The sequence below is a fragment of the Aethalodelphis obliquidens genome, unplaced genomic scaffold (assembly GCF_003676395.1).
Source record: "Aethalodelphis obliquidens isolate GAN/ISIS:26980383/991018 unplaced genomic scaffold, ASM367639v1 scaffold1, whole genome shotgun sequence".
NCBI classification, from domain to species: Eukaryota; Metazoa; Chordata; class Mammalia; order Artiodactyla; family Delphinidae; genus Aethalodelphis; species Aethalodelphis obliquidens.
The window spans coordinates 97,754,954-97,777,539 of record NW_020837945.1 but is presented as its reverse complement, the minus strand read 5'-3'; the positions used below and the strand labels follow the sequence as shown (position 1 = coordinate 97,777,539).

The following is a 22,586-nucleotide window of genomic DNA, read 5'->3' as shown; positions in this document are numbered from 1 at the left end:
CTGTAGTGAAACAGAGGTATCTGACCAACAGTGAGAAACTGAAGCCTGCCAGCAACCATGTGAACGAGTTTGGAAGTGGATCCTCCCCCAGCCCATCCTGAGTCGACTGTAGCCCAGCCAACAGCTTGAGTACAGCCTCATGAGAGACCCTGAGCCAGAACTGTCCAGCCAAGCTGCTCCTAGATTCATGACCCTCAGGAAACTATGTGAAACAGTTAATGGTTACATATGTTTGTTACTTGAAAGTGCTAAGTTCGGGGGTAATTTGTTACGCAGCAATAGACAGCTAACACTGCTGCCTTTGTAGGAGTTGGCACCTGAGCTGAGGCCTGAATAAAAGGGAGTCAGTCCATGATGAAGAGATCTTAGGGAAGAAGATTCCAGGTAGAGAGAATAGCAGGTTTAAAGACTCTGAGAAGGCTGTGAGCTTGGGGTGTCACTGCAACAGCTAAAAGGCCCATGTGGTTGGAAACTTGTTGGTGAAGCACAACCAAGTGGTAAGAGAAAAGTGAAATTTTCCTTAAAGAGAGATAGGAAATAACATTACCTACCCTATGTTTTACAATGAATAATCTTTATAGACTACTGAGCTACTATGTGGGAGGTAAGGGTGGAAGCAAGAAAACCAAGCAGGAGCTTACTGCAACTAGCCCAGTCAAGAGATGACAGGTAATCAGACTAGGATGTTAGAAATAGAAATATCACAGATTGGTAAGATTCAGGAAATGTATTTTCAAAGTGGAGTCAACACAACTATATAAAAAGCATCCACGTAGTCTACACCATGCCAATAGGTTTTTGAGTCACCTGGATAACACCAGAACAGACCTAGAAAGAGGGGAAATTAGATATGATTGAATGAGACACAACTCAAAATTCAAGACATAATTCTTGGTGTGATGGTTAAAAATCGTAATTTCGTGCAGTTAAAATGCTGTGGGGGCCTGGTAAGACTCTTCCCTTTACAAAATAATTAAGCAGTCAGTAGAAATGTTCTCTTTGGCATCTGGTCCAACTGGTGCCAACCAGAGTGTTTAAAAAAAAAGTATTTAAGCAATCAACTAGCAGAGTTTAAAAAAAATTAAGTAATAAAACAGAGATGAGGAAAACCAAAAATAAAGTCAGATTTTCTTTCCACATCAACATATTTCCAAAGGGACAAAGTTAAAGACAGGAAGTATTTCTTTAAGTTAAAGAACAAATACATGGTAACTGGCCAATTATTCACTGGTTTCATAGAGTATTAGAGTTTTACTTACTGGGGCTTAACAAGAATCTACACGTTCCTACTCTGAAAATTTTCTGAGCAGGCACTGTTCACAAAAAGTACAGAAGTAATTTGTCGAAAAAACATGCCTTTCTTACTGCTGCTTCCATTGTATGCACAAAAAGCATGTCAGGACGACTCACAGGAAATATTTATTTCCAAATCAAGGCCGTATTTTTGTACCTGGGGACCAGCCTTCGGCTTCCCTTTTTCGGTAAAAAAAAAAAGTTCTGATATTCTCAAGCCGAGACATGAAGAATCAAGCTTTAAAAAGTAAAAATATAAACAAATTATTATTAGGATTATCTTACTACAGAAGACCAATTCTTAACTTACTAGTCATACACACACATACATACTACATATATATACATCTCACATTAAATGGAGGAATTAATAAATATGCAACTTGAAAAATAAGGGTGTTTTAAAGAAATGCTTAAAATTAGATAAATCTTTAAAAAGACAGAAATACTGACAAAAAGACAGGGCACCCATCTCTCTAAATTTTCCATATTTTTTCCCCAAGACCTTGGGTATAAAAATATATAGCTGCTGTAGTAGGCACTAGAACCTTCAAGTAAATACTAATGGCATAATTTTTTAAGTTTATTTATTTTTGGTGCCTTGGGTCTTTGTTGCTGCACGCGGGCTTTCTCTAGTTGTGGCGAGCAGGGGGTTACTCTTCATTGCGCTGGCTTCTCTTGTTGCGGAGCCCGGGCTCTGGGCACACGGGCTTCAGTAGTTGCAGTGCGTGGGCTCAGCATTTGTGGCTCGCGGGCTCTAGAGTGCAGGCTCAGCAGTTGTGGCACATGGGCTTAGTTGCTCCACGGCATGTGGGATCTTCCTGGACCAGGGCTCGAACCTGTGTCCCCTGCACTGGCAGGTGGATTCTTAACCACTGTGCCACCAGGGAAGCCCTGGAATAATTTTTTCATTTAATTTTTTTAAAGAAAAGAATCCCAGTGAATATATAATGGATATTTTTTAAAAACCAAGCATTACTTGCATATTCATGAGAAGTCTACAAAAAAATTTAAATGTCCAAGCCTATCCATGGGTCCATGTTCTATATTGTTCTAGTTTTTTCTTAACCCACATAAATCAATGTATTAAATTAAATCCTGTATTTGATCACATCTTCTTTTGCTGCTAAAATCAGCATATTAAATGTTGAAATACTTCAGTGGAGAAGTTCTACTTATTCTATGTCACTGAAAGAGCAGTCATAAAAATCCGACAGAAAAGCCTTCAGCTTTAAAGGATACTTCAATTACATTCTATCTCTTAATGGCAGCCCCTGTAAAATTATTATATCCCCCAAGAAAGCCTGTGGACAGCAGGTGCTTCAGAAAAAGTTTGTTGATTAAAGAAAATATATATTCGTTGCCTTTTGTTTATAACTTAGGCTACATGCCTTTTCATCATGAACTCATTCCTTTTGCCAAGAAAATTCAAATATGACTAAAATTATGTTAACCTTTTTAAAAGTCTACGTCAAATCACTGTAAAATAATTCTTCAAATGAAGGAAGCTTTCTTCTTTTATCTCACACTGTACCAATTTTAAAATTGACTATGGTACATAGGGTCATCACTCCTAATTTTTCACCCCTCACTACTGTAATTATATACTCACACCCTGCCACATAGGCAGTAGTGCCTGGCTGTGCGCAGAGTGTTCTTCCACGCCCCAATCCATCAATGTTGGCATTGACCACGTGTCTTATCTGGTCAATGGGATAATAGAAATGACAGTGAGCCAGTTCCAAGCTTGTCTACGCCTAGATCCAGACAAATCACTCCCAGGCAAGCCCAGTCCACAATGGTCAAATCACAAACAAACTACAGACCTGTGACCATGAATATGCTTGTTCTTTTAAGGAACTGAGATTTTGAAATTGTTACAAAACAAAAATATATCAATGCTCAGTATCTTTATATGGCTACTCATGTAACATTAGTTGCATCAAACCACACCTCCTTGGATTACCTATCCTAATAATAGTAATTTTCTTTGACTATCTTCTATTCCAGAAAACAGAATCAGAAATCTTTTTAATAAAGGAATTTTTAAAGAAAAAGTTGTCATGGAAAGACATTCTATGAAGTTTAATTTTCAGAAATAAACTACGATATACCAAATAAACTATATTTTAACAAACTCAAGTTATAATTTTGTAACCTCAGATGTGTCTACAATTTACCAAGCAGTTCTCTAAGTGAAATGAAAGTAACCCATCTCCCTAACTATCTGAAATACTCCAGAACCGCTCATCTGGTTTTTTGAGCAGTTCCTGAATAGTTTCCCTTCTAAACCTCACAGGTGTGAACTAAGTAGTGTTAGGAGGAGGAACCAGTATAAATTAGTAAAATCTTCAATTAAAGAAGAGTTTAGTAAGTACAGTTTTATTAATTTTGAATACTAATACTTTTAGGGTCTGCCTGAATCACAAGATAGGAATCATCTGTTAATTCTGTGGCTAGGAGGATGTTTTTCCTTTTTATGCTAAGTGATTTAGAAATCTATTCTTTTAAAAAGTAGGGTAGATTTTTGTTTACACAAATATTTTATTAATTTTTTTCTGTCATAATTTGTATGAAGACAAACTGTAGCCTAACACGATTCAATTAAGTTATAAAAGCAATGAGATTTTCATGAATCACTTCCAAGAACGTCATTGCCTTTTTAGCCATTTATATATAATAAGGCAAAACTAATATACAGTGTGAAAACTGTATATTAATAATTTGCTGAGCATGAGTCACTACAAATAATTCTTATTTTCATTATTGTGCACTAAAGCTAGCATCACAGAATATAAAAACAAGATTCTTAAGGCTAGTTCAACCACCCACCAGATACTTGAGTTAACTCTGTAACATTGCTCCCAGATGCTCAGTTATCCTCTGGACCCTTCCAGTGAGAGGCAGTGTTCCCAAATCAGGGGGATTGTGAACCTGTTTCAGTAAGTTAGCAAAAGGCGGTAATCAGGCCTATTGTAATTTCCACTTTTTAAATAAAATAATTACTTTAAAAATGACCCTTTTACACAACACAAATGGGAAAAGAATGTATCAAAAGAGCACGAATGATGGTGAATAGAGAACAGACAAGTCAGCTCACATCTGGATGGACCCTTGGGCAGCTTATCCTTATCCTTGGCGGAGGAATGACACCAATATTTGCATTTTGAATGTTAGGTTTTAGTTGTTTTTATTTTTGCTCGTATTTTTACATTTGCACTGATAATAGTCCAGTGCATACAGACAGGATGCATAAGGATATTAAATTAGCACTCACTAGTAGAAGGGAAATAATAAAATAACAATTTTGCAAATGCACTCAAAATAGTCCTTAAGTTGCATTATCTTACTCAAAATAGTCATCAAGCACATCAAGAAGTCGCTAGCCCTTAAAAAAAAAAGAAGTCAAAAGGAACTAGAGCATTCATAGCAGCAGATCTATTACTCAAATGCTTATCAATAGTAGAATGGATAAATTGTGATAGACATATAAGATGACACACTAAAAGAAGTGAACCATCTATAACTACATGTAATAGCTTGGATGAATCTCACAAACAACGTTAAGAAAAAGAAGTCAGGTGACCTCCCTAGTGGTGCAGTGGTTAAGACTGCACACTCCCAATGCAGGGGGCCCAGGTTCGATCCCTGGTCAGGGAACTAGATCCCACATGCATGCCACAACTAAGAGTTTGCATGCCACAACTAAGGAGCCCACATGCTGCAACTAAGGAGCCCGTGAGCCACAACTAAGGAGCCCGCCTGCCACAACTAAGACCCGGCACAACCAAATAAATAAATAAAATAAATAAATATTAAAAAAAAAAGAAAAAGAAGTCAGAAACAAGATTATATATTGTTTGATTTCATTTATGTAAAGTAAAAAAACAGGCAAAATCAATTCACAGCAATTATCCTTAGGGGGTGGGGGACAGTTAGTGACTGAAAGGGGCTCAAGGAAACTTCCGGAGTGCTGGTATTGTTATGTGTTTTGATCAGGTTGCTGATTATACAAAGGTGTTTGTGAAAATTCATCAAACTGCCTTGCTTACAATTTGTACACTTTTATGTATGTCACAATTCACAATAACTAAAATGTAAAAAAAGAAAGTAAACGTTAGACTTGATTGGGCTATTCACATGCCCATTGTTTTATTTGTGAAGTGTTTGATTTCTTTCTTCTCATGTCAAGTATAGGAATGCAATATATTAAGTCTAAAAGTAATTTGTCTAGTTTTAGAGTTACAGTATGTAACTAATTTTAGACTACATTTTAATATACATCTGTGTCGAAAATCAAATACAATGTTATTTTGAATGTGTTGAAAATTGTTTTCTTAGACAAATAATTCAGAGACAACTAAATGGTCAGTGTCACTTAAAATAAGAAAAATAATTTTAGTCTTTATATATCATGAATATTAATTATATTATCTTTAAAATTACCTTTATTATATGATCATTGATAATACACAAAGCTAAATTGTCATTTACATAAAATCATTTCTGTATCATGCAAAAATGAGGCAAAATAAACTCCTACAGGGGTTTATGAGATTGTCTGGTATAATGAAAAGGTTTTGAGAATTAGAAGGAAAGTTGGGCAAGAGTGTAGTAATAGAGAAAAAGAATGGTTAGAACCGTGGATATCTGCTGACAAATTCCAGACTTTCCACCAACAAGCTGTGTGAGCTCTGTCAGGTCAACACTGTCCAACAGAAATACACCGTGAACCACGCTTGTAATTGTTAGATTTCTAGCAGCCACATTTTAAAAGGTAGGAAGTATATGTGCACTGCAATACACCAATAAGATCTAATGCAACCCAAGACTTCATCGAAATGTAGAGCCACCAAGGCAATAAAGCTGTGTTTAACAGAAAAATATTTCACAATGCTTTGGCTAAAAATTTTAAGTTTAAATTAGTTAAAATATGAAATTCCAGGGCTTCCCTGGTGGCACAGTGGTTGAGAGTCCGCCTGCCGATGCAGGGGACGCGGGTTCGTGCCCCGGTCGGGAGGATCCCACATGCCGCGGAGCGGCTGGGCCCGTGAGCCATGGCCGCTGAGCCTGTGCGTCCGGAGCCTGTGCTCCGCAACGAGAGAGGCCACAACAGTGAGAGGCCTGCATACCGCAAAAAAAAAAAAAAATGAAATTCCATTCCTCAGTCACACACTAACTGCACTTTAAGTGCTTCTGCCACACAGGACCAGTGGCTACCACACTGGACAGCACAGTTGTCAAGTCATTCGATCTCTCTGAGGTTCGCTTTCTTCATTGATAAACTAAAGGAGGTATTCAAGAGGAAGAATTCCCAGCGGAAGTGTCTGCCAACGGAAGCCCACATGCCCCACTCAAAACACAAGCCACGCAGGAATGCAGCGCAGTGCCGAGGGATCCTATGACTTTTCAGACAAAGTTGGAAATCCGGATGCTCACATAAAATATCTTTCTTTTTCCATGTAGACAACTACCGTGAAATTTTTCCGAGCACTGTGTGGGCCAAACCAAAACATATCCATATGCTGCTCTTTGCAACCTGGGTTCTACAAAGCTTCTTTCCTGTTTTTCCACTCTGTGATTTATTTAGGAGTGATTTGGCTTCTACATCTGGAAACTAAAAAACACAGCTGGAGAATCAGTTGAGTGGTGAGCTTCAAAGCCCCCCTGTGAAGTCAAGGTGAAGCTACAGAGCCTGTGGTGAAAGTTAGCAGGATGCCGGTGTGGGCCCGTGCCATGTCTACACCCCAGGTTGCGGAGGCGTCTGAGAAAGAATCATCTGAAGGTTAGGGACAGCCCAAGCCCCTAATTTTGGATCAAGGACAATGTGCCGGAGAGAGATGGAAAGGGCGGTGAAGCCAAGTTCACCACACTGACTATCACTCTTATTACCCTGGGATCCAATCCTGTGGAGCCTGCCTCCATCCTTCAGGGCATGAGACGCAGAGAGGGACACGGTGAACATGCTGGTGACAGTAGAAAGCTGCAGAGGTGAAGCAGCAAGTGGTAGCGTGAGCAGCCAGCAGCACCTTCCGAGGACACGGAGATGGGAAGTGGTGGGGGATGGCAGTGGACCCCAAGGAGGCCAGTTCTCAAGTCCAGCTGCGTCACCATCTGGGAATACTCTTAACTCTGAGGAGGCAAAGTAAAAAACTCTGTTTTGGAATAGGTGCTGTCAAAACCTCCTTTTAGTTCCAGGGTGAGGGAGCCTTGGAAACTGAGAATTAGTAAGAGTCCTGAGTTAGGATTCAAGCAATTTGAGCATCAATCCCAAGTGTGTCACTGTCTTGCTGTGTGACTTCTGTTTCCCCAGATTCAAAATGGTAATAATATTGCATATTGCTTTACTCAACATCACAGGTTTTCAGGACCAAATGATATCATGAATACAAAGCAATTTGAAAAGCATAAATGTCTCATGTGATAGCAAGGCATTTTTATTTATTATTTACTAAGCAATTACTAGTGGATTCTAGGAATGCAATTTATTAGATGTCATTTAAATCTCTAATCAGGATTCTTACATTTGAGGGAGGTGGAGTGGGTTTGGGCTTTAGAGGAATAGCAGTCAGCACTGATGACTCCATTACAAACCTGGCCACTTTCTAGAGGGTTCATGGCATGGAACCAGGGGAGGTCAAATTCCAAGATGGACTTAAAAAAATCCCAGAAAGGGGAATTTGCCCGAAAGCAGGGGTTCTTAACCTTTTTCAGGTCACTGATGCTTTGAGGATCTGATAAAAGCTATAGCGTCTGTCTTGGAAAAAGGCACTTATACAAAATTGACATAAATTTTCAGAAAATTCATAGACCCCACAGATCCCAAATTGAAAATGCCACCCTCAGGGAAGAGAGGGTCACAAACAAGACACACGACGTGGTCTTAGACTGAGCTGTTGCCAGGTAGGAGGCAGTTTTGAGAACAGCTGGAGGCCTGAAATAAAAACAAAGCAGTCTTTCTTTAAAGGCTCGGTCTCTGCTCAAAGTATTGCTACCGTGGGACCCTCAGATGAACACTTCTCGGGGGCTAAAAAAGGGGTCTCACATGTGTTCACAAATACCATCATTCTAGCTAACTGGGTTAGAAGCTACTGCTTCCTTGGGCAGTTTCAACAGAAAAGAGCATCTGCTAGCTTAATCCATATGGACCCTGACCAACCCAGGGAGCAAAAGGTAAACGAGACAAAGACAATATGCAGCCTGTTAAGTGTCCCTAAGAACCACACTGCACATGTTAGAACTATACTGTAGAACACGTAGGGAATTTTCCCATTTTGGTTTTTAGGACAGATAACAGAGACCACATGTCCCAAGGGACTTACAATCACTGAGAGTATCACCAAGAGAAGTCCCCAGCAACCTAGCCTAACAGAGAGGATGATGGCAGCAATCTGGCACCCACATAGATAGCAGGAGAGCAGGAAGAGAATCACTGATTTCCTAGAAATTCAACAGCAACTTCTCACTGACAAGAACAGAACTCTCCCTGATTTGTGAATCAAGTATGGCCTCAAACATTTTGACAAAATATTCTCTACCCACTTCCCGATCTAATTTCTTACAGAAATATGTTTAGGAAAGTACAATGGAAGCCAAATGGAAAACAGAAATATTCATCTCATGTATCTCTAATTATTAAAGTATGTTTGGAAGAGTGAGGCCATACTGTAAATTTGAAATTACAATTGTTCATAAAACATTTAATGACTTTTTCATAATATGCTCATATGCTCTATTTTTTATTTTATCGACATCACAAAAGAATACCTCATGTATTGCAATATTTAAAACCTGACTTTCAAAATAGGGATGAATGAACAAGTTGAAATTACTAGTCATGCAATGAATGCTCTTTCTTTAAATCAATGATATTTATCTTTCTAAGACCAGTTGAACTCCATTAAAAAATATATCTTCTGATCATCAAATAATGAGGTCTTCACCAAGGACTGCAGGCTATCTGAAACCAGCAGGAACGTTCAGAAGCAAGTGAAAATACTGTTTGAACAAACACACTGCACTGCATTCCCATCTACTTGCCAAAGAAATACAGTCACTTGTAGGAGTAGGAAATTTTCACAAATTGTCAATGGATTTTGAAACTTCCCAAGGACAGGATGGCTTCCACTTTGGGATTTCCCCTAACAGCCTCCTAGTTAGGTTTATACTTCAGAGAGATACCTGGAAATCTCTTTTAATTTCAATTCTTCCAGGTCAGATGGTTTAAACAGCAGATAATTTCCCTCTGTAGTTCCATGACTTCAAATGCCACTTCTCACTAATATATGTCAAATTAAATGGTAAATCACATTTTAATATATAGTAGAACATTTTTACCAAAGTATTATGTTGGATATTCCAAGAATATAATTTAGAACAGTGCCTGGCACATAGCAAGTGCTCGAAGAATGCCAACAATGACAATGTCGTTCTCACCTTGTGGGAGGCAGCTACTAAGATGGCCCCAGGTGATCCTTACTTTCTGTTATTCTTGCCCTTGAGCACAGGCTGGACTTGGTGATTAGATTCTAATGAACAGAATATGGCAGAAAGTGATGAGTTATCACCTTCAAGATTAGGTTATTAAAATACTTTCACTTTCATCTTGGGTTCATACACACTCTCTAGCTTTCTCTTGGATCTCTTGCCCCGAGGGAAGCCAGCTATTATGTTTTAAGTTCCAGGTTGGAATCATGGGCCTTCAGAAAGGCCTGGATGAGTGAGATTGGAAGTGGATCTTCTGAGGCCTGCCAACAACCACATCAGTGAATTCTGAAGCAGATCCTTCAGTTCCGGTCAAATTTTGAGATGACTACAACCCTGATCAGCAGTTTGACTGCAACATCGTGAGACAGAGATCTTCAAAGCATCACCCAGCTAAGTCGATTCCTTTCCAGCAAACACTGTGAGATAATATTTGTCATTCTAAGCCAATTCAGTTTGGGGGTAATTTGCTATGCAACAGGATAACTAATCCAGATTTTAGAAGTGGGGTGCTGCCATGACAAAAACCTAAAAGGTAGTAGAGGCTTTGGAACCATGTAGTGGGCCTAAGAAGAGTACCAGTGACAGTGTAAAGTGCCTTGGACACATTGTTCACAGAATTTTGGACTTTGAAGAGATTTCTATTAAGGGCATGAATGAAGGTGAGGAAAATCTTATTGGAAACTAGAAATTGCACAGTGGCAAAAGGTTTAACAATATGACACTTATGTGTAGTTACGTGACCTGCAGACCCTTGCATTTATATGAGACGTTTACAAAGTGCCAAATGAACTGGGTGATTTAGTTAAGGAGCTTTCCCATCAAAGTACTGAAGATGCTACCTGGTTCCTTCTTGCTGTTTATAGCAAACTATGAGAATATAAATCGGGGGAGGGACTACCAAACAAAAAAGGAGGCAGGACCTGAAGGTTTTGAAAATCCTCAGTCTCTCTAGACAGCAAACAATGCTAAAGTTAAGAAACAGTTTCCAAGCAAAGATCATTTCTAGGGAACTGTCTGAGAAAACATGGTCTAAAATGAGATCAACGGTGCAGCTTCTGAAATCCTTTTGGTAAGCCCTGGGAAACGTGGCATCTCAGAGTACTATTCAATCAGACCACAGGATCTCCTACAACTTTAAGGGTGTGACTCACAGATACTCTCAACAGGCCTTTGGTAAGTTAAAGGGCATTGTCTCTCCCTTGCCTCTGCAGAAACTCAAGGTAGAGAAGGAATCATCTCCAAGATGGGTGTGGATTTTTGTCTAACAGAGTAAACCTCAACAAGTTTCACAGGAGACCCACAAAAATTTTGAGAGGATTTTACCAGCAGATACACTGCCAGTTTGGACTGGAAGGAATGGAGATGGTCCTAAATGAAGAAAGGCCATAGATCCCCCAAATTCTACAGGCAGGAAGCAGACAGAAAACTCAGCTGCCAACACATGGTACCTTTCGTGAAAAAAGGAAGGATGACTCAGTAGTCCATAGGGTAGAATCAAGAACCATGGAGAATTATTCCCAGGCCTGGACCTAGTTGAGGAACATTTGCGTAACGGGATTTCAGAATTTTCATGGACCAGCAACTCCTACACACCTTGCACTTTCCGCTATTTTGAATAAGAATATGTAGGTATCGTATGCCTGCCCCACTGTTGTATGTTGCTTATATGTTGAGGTTTAGTTTCACAGATCTACCAATGAAGAGGAACTATACTTGGGAAGTTGTACCTGAGGAACCATATCCAAGGAGCCATACCCACACCCGGATAAAACTTAGATGACTTCTGGATTTTGAGCTGATACTCACCTATCTAGTAAAGAGGATATAGTTTTCATCTTCTAATAAAAGTGATGTTTGACATCAGTACTATTTAATGTGTTTTACAGAATCAAACCTTTAAAAAGGATATAAAGTCCTTTTAAAAATTACTTCTAAATGTTTGTTAATAGGTTGAGAGATTATTGCAGTAGGAAGCATAGAGTTACAATATTAAATCCCACTAATGTAAAACTTGATAAACTGTTCTACACTAACCAAACTAATCAAGCAATTTATCAGCTGTCCAATATTAATCTACATTTAGAATACTTATTTTATAGTATCATAGCTATTGTCTAGAGCATACAAACAACGTCAAAGTTCTCTTACATACCTTGATTTGTAGAATTTTTTTTTTTTTTTACAAAAATTCCACTTAAAGAAGGGCTTTAAATGAGAGGTGAAATGGGAAATAGAATGTTTGACTCTCCTAAAATGATTATATATTTTTCTTAAGTTCACTTACTCTCAAAGGAAAGGACATGGTGTCATTCAAATGTTCTAAAATGCCTCATCCTTCAGAATGACAGCACATCTTTCACTTTTCTATTCACTACGTATCATATTGTGACATTTTATATGTGAAAAATAGCTAAAGCAATATTTTTTAAATGTCATACTATTATAACGAGCAATTTATTTCATGCCCATGTCCCTCCAGGCTATGAGCCTATTTAGTGAGCCTTATTAGCGTGGGGCAATGTCTGGCATGTCCTCTGGAAAAGCACCCACAGGCCAATAAAAACAAAGAACACAAGTGTGCCATTCAGAAATACATAGCATTGTTTAAAAATAGCAACACCCATGCTGCTCAGACCAAGAGGAGGGTGCTGCCAGTCTGCAGACGCAGCTGAGCGCAGTGAGGAGTGCTCCGCTGTTCTGGAAATCAGCGTATGTAGGCTCTGGGCTTAGCTTGAGACATATGCTAAGTGATTCATCCTCTTCAGGATTGTTTTCTTAACTGTAAAATTCAGTGTCTGTATCACCAAGTGATGCGTTCTTGAACGTCAGACATGCAGGTACTCATAACATGAGTTCTTATTTTATACATGCAAAACCTGCATAGGTACAATGGGTGGCCAGATGTTCACTTTTTACCCTAACATAAACTTCTAAAAAGGAAACTTTACACTACTACTTTGTAAATGAAAAATCTGACTTAACGTGCCATTAATGGGTAGTAACCGTAAAATTTAAATACAATAAAACAACAAAACAATTATTAAAGTCTAGCTGTCAGGCTGTTGGCTGCCTGAAGTCGGCTCTCTGAAAACAAATGAGCAACTATATCTAGGAGAGAGGCTCTAGTATCAAACTGAGAGTTTCTCCTTGACTGTCAAGAAAACACTGAAAGGGAATTCAAAAGGGCAGAAGTTTCTCATGTGATTTGATGTTATTTTATGCAGCATCTGCAGATCACCTAAAATCAACTCCAGTATCAACTAAAATCACCTTTTTCAACAGCACCAAATGTCCTACACTCTGGAAATGCTGCATCAAATAATCACACCTGTTACTTCTGATTCTAAATTTTATCTTGAATCCTCACATGACCCACCTAACCCACTTTCTCAAAACCTTTAATACTGTCACAGAGACACTAAAATAATTTTGAGGGCAATGGAGTACTGTGGAAAGAACACAGGCTAGGAAATCACATTGGGGTTCCAAGTGCAGATTCATTAGATTCGACCTTGACACTGGCAACTTAATTTACCCCTCTGAGCCGCAGACTACTCCTTCACACCAAAGTGCTCAGTCAGGGTTAAGTGAGAAAATGCATGTAAGTGCTTAAGCCCAGCACCTGAATGTGGCAGACACTCAATAAATGGTATGTATTTAACATAATTTAATTCTTTCAAGGAAATTTTCAAATTTCTATCAAAATAAATTTGTTTCAAATAAGAGTGGCTCGAAAGAAAAAATACAGTTGGCCATTTTTATTTTACAGTAAAGTTATACATATTTCACTTCCAAACAAAGCTACAAAACCCATAAACCACTGACTGGCAAAAGTAGCAAAAACATTTTGCCCTCAGTGATAAAATAAGAACACTTATTTGTCAAAATGAAAAACAGGAACTCTTAGCTGCTACCATGCAAAGCGTTCTCAAGTCCTTTCTTACCAAAAGAGGGTCAATATAGTAGAAAAGACAGAGTGAGAGTGTCTTTAATCAAGTAAAAGTTTCAGCCAAGGTGGGCATATGGCTCTGAAAAGAGCCACAATTAGACCACAGATAATGACTCTATTACCTACTAGATGTAATACACGGTGGGCAAAATAAAAAGTAGCCCAATATTAATCTTGCAACAGCAGTCCTGGTTACCTAGTAAATGTCATAGTGATGCGCTCTGGGATTTGTGCAAGTCACATTAGATGTATTATTTCTAGTGCATGCAAGTGTGCAAAATATCCCCAGCGAACTAGGAAGAAAGCGAAGTTCAGAGGGGTTACCTGCCTGCTCAAGGTCACTCCATTGGTAAACACCAGAGTTGCATTCTAACAGTATCTGATGCCAAACCCACTCCCCCTTCGCTAGTCCCTGTTTCTTTCTTTTTAGGACATGCAGATGTGGGCAAGAATCATCCCCAATGCTTTGAAATGTCATAAACTGATGTTAGTCCCCTTCTCTCTCTCTCACGTCTTCTAGTTTCTCTCAAGTCATTTGCATTTTGGTCCTCCCGGCTTCAGTCGTCATTCTCAAACTCCAATTCACTCATTCCTTAAGTCTCTAAAACCTGGTCTCCTGTCCCAGCTCTTGGTAAGGCAGGAGGGAATTTTAAAAGGTCAAGGTAAGTTTTCCAATCTACTTGGATGTAGTGAACTGTATAACATGCCTGGGTCTTCTACCTCAGACTTAACCAAAAGGCTCACAGATACTGAGCAATTCTCCTCCCTGGTGAACCAATATTGGCGAGTTCCAATTTACAGGGACGACTAAGGCAGGTACAGTGTGTGGAGTCACACATATTCGTGCATGTCACATATATTTAACAGAATGTTTAACTGAGTCATATTTTCAAAAGTTATCTAGAAGCTTTTTTCTTTTATTCAGGAAATAAATCTTAAGGCAGGGTTTTACATAAAGAGTTTTTATGTCTGTTCCATTTTTAAAATAGAACAGAATTAAACAAAACAGCTTGATAAATTTCACCTTTTAACTGCACGATGTATGTACTTCAGTGAAAATGTCCATTTAATAGACAACATCTAATTGATGTTTGTGTGTCCTAACTTTGCACTTGAAAACGAGTATCCCTACTACGCATTGCCTATACCCGTGGGGCTAAATTACTGAGGTCTGTGAACCACTCTGTTGTACATGAAGTTCCCCAGTATTCCAAAATGCAAGTATCACCCTTCTAAGCACTGTACACCCGCTAACACTACTGATCCTATGACAAACTATTATAAACACCATTATCCTGATTATTACATATGATGAAAGCAAATCACAGAGATGTTAAGTAACCCAAGATCACCCAGCTGGTAAAAAAAATATACATATATATATATAGCAAGACATCAAATCCAAGAGCTCTGACTCCTCAGCCCACATCTACTACATTTCACTGCTCACCATATAGAAGCACATTCATTGGCAGAGAGCCAATGAATATATAGGTATAGACCTATATATTTATTGATCACCTACTACACTATATGCCAAGCACTTAGCACTGGAGATGAGAGAATTTTTTAAAAGCCTGGTCCTGAGCTGAAGGAGAACATTTTTTTTTTTTTTAAAAAGCAAATTCAGGGTAGGTTGAAAACAAAGAAGAAACCAGATACAATATGTTTTCATGCTCAGGCAAATGGGCCATTCTATGTCTCAAGGGAACATAATGCAAAGGACAACTAACTTGAATAACCATGTCACCCTTAGAAGCACCAAACGTGTTTGTTTTAAATAACTGTAATACACTTATCTGAAATAGGAGCATAGAAGACATCATATGAACCTTTTCTTTTTTCTTTTTTTTTTTTTTTTTGCAGTACGCGGGCCTCTCACTGTTGTGGCCTCTCCCATTGCAGAGCACAGGCTCCGGACGCGCAAGCTCTGCGGCCATGGCTCACGGGCCCAGCCGCTCCGTGGCACGTGGGATCTTCCCGGACCGGGGCACGAACCCGTGTCCCCTGCATCGGCAGGCGGACTCTCAACCACTGTACCACCAGGGAAGCCCTATGAACCTTTTCTTGATGGTTTCTGCTCATCACTGGGAAGACCAAGAGCACTGCAATAATATAATACAATGTTTTAAGAATGAGGGACTGTCGGAGGGAGGGAGACGCAAGAGGGAAGAGATATGGGAACATATGTATATGTATAACTGATTCACTTTATTATAAAGTAGAAACTAACACACCATTGTAAAGCAATTATACCCCAATAAAGATGTTAAAAAAAAAGAATGAGGGACTGTTTACCCCCCCCCAAAATTTAAATAGTTACATCCCTCTCCCAGATCTTATTGCACAAGGTTACTGCCTACCTCTGGCAATCACACCCTCTCCTAATCTGACATGATATAAAAAGAGAGTTAATTAGTAACCAGACTTGAATTCTAAATTTAAATTGTCAGGGAGGGTCCCTTATCCAGAGTAAAGTACTTGGATTTATTCCAGTCTGCCTATTTTCTTTGATGTTCATTTAGGTACAACAAAAAAGGAGCTAATTATAAAAACAAATTCTGCCAATTTCAAAATTTTACCCATGGCAACCCTGGGAAGAGAAAATGATCAAATATCTCAAACAGGGACTGCTATGATAACAGCTAATGTTGAATGAGCGGTACCTACTATGTGCTAGGTATGTGCTAGGAGCTTCACAGGTATTAATTATTTTATCCTCACAATATTTTATAAAATAGGTCACTCTAATCTCCATTACATAAATAAGAAAAATGAGGCCCAAGATCACGCAAAAAGTTGCAGGGCTAGAATTTGAATCACATGCTTGGGGTAAAAGAAAAAAGCCTCAAATGTCTTTGCAGCCAAGCCAGCGAAGTAAATGTGCCAATCAGCTGAGTCTTAAGATTACAGAGCTGTGGTTCTCGACCTCAGCTGCACATTGCATTCACCTGGGGAGATTGCCAGGTGGGTTCCACCCCATAGATTGCGACTTAATTGAACTGGGAGTTGCCCCCAGGTAATTCTAATGGGCAGTCAAAGCTGAGAACCACTGTTTATAGACACAGAAAATGGAGCATGGCCCCAAAAGCTTTTTTGCTTTTTTTGTTTTGTTTTGTTTTGTTTTTGGCTGCTTGGCGAGGAACCTGGGATCTTAGTTTCCTGACCAGGGATCTAACCCGCGCCCCCTGCAGTGGAAGCTCCAAGACTTAACCACTGGATTGCCAGGGAAGTCCCAAAAGCAGTTTTTTTAAAAAAATTTTAAGTTAACTAAACACTGCGCTGGTCAAAGGTTGTTACTACTGCCTCTGCCACCAGAGGTAACCTCTGCCCCACTCCTCAATATAATTAAGAAACACTATGGATGGAAGATAGAGAGGCTGGCAGACACAGACATTTGTTTTTAGTGGACGGAGCATTGCCAAAGTCTGGAACTTTCCCCATGTAACCCCTGCCATTTCCTATTTATGGAACTGTTCTACTCCAAAATACACTTGGAGTTAGACATAACCTACTTTCAGAATAATATCTGGTGACAATCCATTATTAAACTGAAGATGACCTAAATATGTTCATTTAACAAATGTATACCTTCAGATTACATGGCCAAATTACTTAACATTTTTCAAGAGGCATTTTTTAAAAAAAAGGACACTCATAATTAACTCTGATTTTAATCCAAGCCAGGTCAAGAGACCTCACATAACGAAACAAGTCTTAAGAATGGAGAGTTTAATGTCCTAAAAACAAATCTATATGTGTACATAGCACCGCTGAGTAAAATGTCATTTGTCATTGGAAAAGGGAAGCAAAAGCTGCGTACCATCAGAAAATCTTCATTAAATGGCCTGCAGATGTGAAATCCAAAATAAATGCTACAGAACAGAATTGTGAAAAAATAAGAATTGTAAAAAAAAAAAAAAAAAAAAAAAGAAGAAGAAGAAGAAACTGTAGCCTGCTTGGGAAATCATTCTTCACACATAATCATGTTGCAACTGTGCAGCACCACAATTCAAGAGGAAATGGCAAAACACTAACTTAAAAAATGGACTGTAAGGCCACTTGTTCAAACTAGCTACAACGTTTTTTTTCATCTCCTGCAGCAAAGCAAATGTTGTGTATTTTAATGGTCTTGTATTACCACTTACCACCCCTCTCCCCCACTACCACCACCAAAAGAAGGCAAATAAAAGGGGAAAAAAAAACTGAGATGGATTTTCTAAATGGAATACTGCAAATAAAGGCCATGACTCAGAAATCAGGGCCTCCTCAGTCAATGAGTTCCAGCACTGGGAGTTTAAGCAAATGTGCTACTTGGGCAAAATATTTCATTGTTGTTACTTGGTTTTTTTCAAAAAGCAGACAAGGAAGTGAAGTCTGAGAAAGCAGACAAAAGTGATTGGAACTAGTTTTCTCATCACAGTTAAACTTTGTTGACTGAATAAATATATACATTGACCCCCTCCTGAGTGTCAGGCACTGTGCAGTGCTGAGGATGTATTGGTGAATGTGACAGCACCTGCTCTCATGAGTCTCCTGAACTAAGAGAACAAGGCACCAACCTTGCATAATCCACCATATACACCCTTCCAGTCACGTGTGTGAAAATCCAGTCCTGCCATTGTACTACTGGATGGCAAGTTTTTCCCTTGGTCTAACTGCCGCTGGTGTCTTCTAAGTAAACAAGTAAATAAATAAATATCCATATTTTGCATACCAACAATAACTCATGGGTAAATTTCAACAAGTTTTAAAGAAAAACATTTTTAAAGTAAGACTGAATCAAAACAGATTTTCCTTTTGAACAAAGCCCAGCTCATGTATTTTCATTGCCTGTGGCTATACAGCTTCAGTAAGCTAAAAATACTTCCTTTGTTTCTAAGTTGGGAAAAGCAAATAAGACCAAGAATCAGAAAACATTCAAAATAGCTAAAGCAACGAAAAGGTATCTGTTTTATATTTGTATAAATATACAATGACAGAAACTATCCATGCAGCTTGTATCTTCCTAGAAATATGAAATAAGCTATATTTGCATGATCAGCAAGGACTGTCAACATTTCACTACTCAGAGCCCTTTACTATTATTACTTTTTTTGGTGGGGAGAGGACTGCATAAGTGTTGAAAACTAACCACAAGTATAAGAAAAAGTTTTCAAAAAATATGTAAAGGATGACTCTGCTCTTAACAAGGCCACATGGTGCTTACTTTGCAGTCATGCATCATTTATGTTCCTGAAATTTACGTTAAATGGGATTCTAAAATAGAAGGATAGGAGCTTTCCGTCTTTCTGCAGGTATTGCTCACGTTGTGTTTGCTGTGTGTCTGGCAAAGTGAAAAACCAGGTTTCTCCTCTTGCACCTCTCCGGGACAAACTGAAAGTTACTCAGTTTAATAAAGTTTTTTTTTTTTTCTTTTTCCAAAAACATACCTGCAGTATGGTGAACAGTAGCGTGGACTTTTCCAACACATCCAACATCTCTAAAGTCACACTACTGAGTTAACAGAGATAAGCAACTAGCAGGTCTAGGCTCCATTCGACTGGGCCATTAGTTTGGACCACCAGGTCATGGCTTAATTTCCCTTGAAGAAACAGCAGTTTGAGAAATCTCGGCCAAACTCCCCATTTCTTAGGCTACTGACAACGTCAAGTGGAAAGCAAATGCCTAGAAACCAGGAAACCATGCCCCTCCGGATGGGCTGGCAGGAGCGGAGGCAGGGATCCTGGTTTGTCTGCCCGGGTTGCAGCCGGGCCTTTGACAAGGGCTGGGGTAAAAGACTCAGTGTGTACCCGCCCATCCATCGCCCAGTGGAACCTGGGCTGGCGCTGCCAATTTCAAATGTAACCACCGGAGGAAGCGGGAGGATGCGGATGTGTCATCTCTGACACTCCGGGGTCCGGCGGGGCTTGCCTCTGATGTCCCTGAAGGTCAGAGGTGGTGCCCGCGGTGCCAACAGCTCATCAAAACCACTTTTCCAGTCAGGGCGGGAGGCGAGGGGCAAAGTTGGCCACCGGCCGCGCGCGTCCCGTTAACCGTACCTTGTAACTGGGCGGAAAGGGACTCCTGGTGCTGCTGGTACTTGAGTGCCACCGCTTCGGCTTTCCGCAGCTGTGTCTGCAGCTCGTAGTAGAGCATCGCGCCATAGAGAAAGCCGAACACCACGGTCAGCAGTAGCAGCGTCTGGAAGATCCGCTTCTGCTTTCGGGAGCACATCCCGTTTCCCATAGTCCCGTCGGGACCCCGCGCCGCGGCCGTCCTCGCCGCCGCCGTCCCTTCCTCCCCTCGGCCCGAGCGGGCGCCTCAGCAGCGGCCGCGGCAGGAGGTGGCCGGACGCAGCATGAGGAGGAGACGCGAGACACAAAAGCTGGGCCGAAGGGTAAGTGGCGCCCGCTCAGCCTCCGCGCGCCGCGGGGCGTGCAGCCATCGACGCCGCCGGGGCAGCCACCGCCGCCAAACTTTGGCGAGGCTGACTCTCCTTGAGTGCCTGGGCCCGGGAGGGGGCCCTCCGCATACTTCTGAGCGGGCTGTCCTCGCGCCGGTCCGCAGATGCCGCCTGCCTTGTTCCCTCCTCCCCACTTTTTGGCCCGGCTGCCCCCGGCGGCGCTCGGAGTCCCGCCCCTGCCGCTCCCCGCCCCCTCGCGGCAGCTCCCACTGCGCGACTTTGTTGCCACCAAAAGGAGGGGGTGCGCGCCCAACAAAGGGAGCCGGGCTCCAGGCGGCGCCTCAGCGCGCGGCCCGCGGGGGTGAGTAGTTGGGTGGGGGCCGGCTGCCCCGGCCGGGTTTGGGGGGACGGCGGGCCGGTGTCACTGACGGGGCTGCGGAGTCTCGGCCGCCGCCGCCGCCGCCGCCTCCCACTTAACTTACGTGTCACCCACGGCCCAGCTATTCTGGCCAACGGGATTCCGGGAGGAAGTCCCACTCGGGCTCCCCGCTCATTGGGCCCGTCAGAGCCGCCCCTCCCTCCCTTCGGGGAGGCAGTGCCGGGCTCGATTGGACGCCCGCTTTGTCCGTCCGACCCCGGAGCCGCGCCTTCCTTCGAACGCGGGGGCCGGCTAGGGCCTCCGTGGGCCGCGCGGCCGCCTGGCGCGGGGTTACGCCCATGTGGAGTGCTGGTGGCTGGGAGAGGCCGCGGAGCCAGCGGCGGGGAGATCGGAGTGCGCGGGAGACGCGTCCTGGGTGACGCGTCCCGTGAGAGATACGGGTGTGTGTGTGTGTGTGTGTGTGTTTGTGATCCTGCCCTTGGAACGCACGTGGGGAGAGGAGTACAGTGTATAAAGTGGGAGAGAGTGGATAGGAACAGCTGTGTACACTACACCAAGCACCCTTTCTTTCCCTGTCCAGTGGGCAGATGCGGCAGGCACACGGGATAGCTACACGGTCAGCACAATTTTCTTGTGAACCGGAGATGCCTTGCCTACTGAGTCTTGCCCCATCCAGTGCACTATCACGGATGCGTGTGTCCCCATAGATGGCAAGACACAAGTCCGGAGACTCGAGCGCGCTAGCATGCTAGACTTACTGCTCAACTGTACACGTGGGTTGGGGAAATCAGCTTGTCTTTGGCAGAGGGGAAAGAAATGATCTCATGTTTCCCCTGTCTGCAAATAAAATAATTTTAAAACAAATCTTACGGGCTGAAATGAGTATGCATTTATTTTGTCATATGTATTTGTTTTATTGTTGGCAAAAATACATCAGTTACACTGCTAAGTTACATTTTAAAGGCCAACAAAGTTTCCCTATGTAAAAACAAGTAAAAAAACCATAATAACTACAAACCTCTTCAAAGAAAATCCGTAGTACATTTGTTCTTTCTATGTACTTGAGGGAAAAAAATTGAGGTTATGCATAAATTATAATTTTGTTTCTGCTCTTGACCTAAATTCTAAAAAAGCAAATATTTCTCAAATGCCTCAGTCATGTCATGGAATTTATCACACACTGCATACTTTTTAAGATACTTCAACCAGATTTTAGTTATCACTATTAATAATGGCCAGTGAGTACTCAAAATGAGGGTAGATCTGTTTAGCCACAAATACAACTTAAAGACAGCCCCTGGTGCAGAAATTTTTTAGTGTTAAAAGCCATAAAAGTAACCAAATTTACAACCTAGCCAGGCTGTGACGTTTATATTACCATGAAAACTAAGTGTGCCTGGCATGTGCTTTTCCCTAATAAATAACTTACATTATATTTTTTAAATGCTTTCATTTACTATCTCATCACAGCCAGGTTAAATATTTGGCTCACATATTGGTAAATAAAGAAAGCAAAGCTTATCAAAGTACTGTGATAGCTCTAAGACCTTCTAGAAAGCTAGGAGCGCAACAGGATTATAACCCAGGTCAGAATCTTCCTCTTTTGATCTCTTTCTCCTATAGAAGCCAGGTTCTCATTCTTTTTAAGCAAGTTATATAAACAAATTATATCTGGTCCATTAGCGTGAGAACCTAATTTAAGGAGAAAAAGGTCTGAAGTTTTAGTTTTTGTCCTGTCATGTAAGTATTATGAAACGTTACTTGTTATTGAATTTACCACTGTTTAAATTTCACTCTTTCAATGTGACTCAAGACTGGAAACTGAGACTGGATAATTCCTGTGACCTTGTCAGAATTCCTCGTAACTAAAAATTCCTCACCGTTGTCAGTGTACAATTTGCTAAACAAACTCTTCCTCCAAAAAAAAACAACCAAAACTGCTCTGGAAGAAATTAAGTTTTATAGCAACAATCCTTGCCCGTACATGAATAGATAATTATCCTAGCCACAAAAGAAAAAGAAGCTGTCTTTTTGGGAAAGATTGGATTGGGAAATTATTGCTCATATATTACACAGTATGCAGTATTTGGTTG

General features: G+C 40.8%; 1 protein-coding gene across 8 annotated transcripts in view; it reads right to left on the bottom strand.

Moving 5' to 3' along the window:
• Window positions 1-20,283, bottom strand: part of GOLIM4 (golgi integral membrane protein 4) — an 80,316-nt gene extending 60,033 nt beyond the window's left edge. For 2 of the 8 annotated variants that reach the window (XM_027112324.1, XM_027112341.1), the window contains exons 1-2: window positions 19,771-20,282; window positions 7,186-7,425 (exon numbers count right to left, since the gene is read on the bottom strand). In XM_027112324.1, coding sequence (XP_026968125.1) covers window positions 7,186-7,425; window positions 19,771-19,957 — 427 coding nt within the window. In that variant the 5' untranslated portion in view covers window positions 19,958-20,282. Of the gene's footprint in view, window positions 1-7,185; window positions 7,426-19,770 lie in introns of all 8 variants that reach the window. The other 6 variants (XM_027112349.1, XM_027112367.1, XM_027112332.1 and 3 more) reach the window with 5 other exon arrangements.
• Between the last annotated feature and the right edge of the window lie 2,303 nt (window positions 20,284-22,586).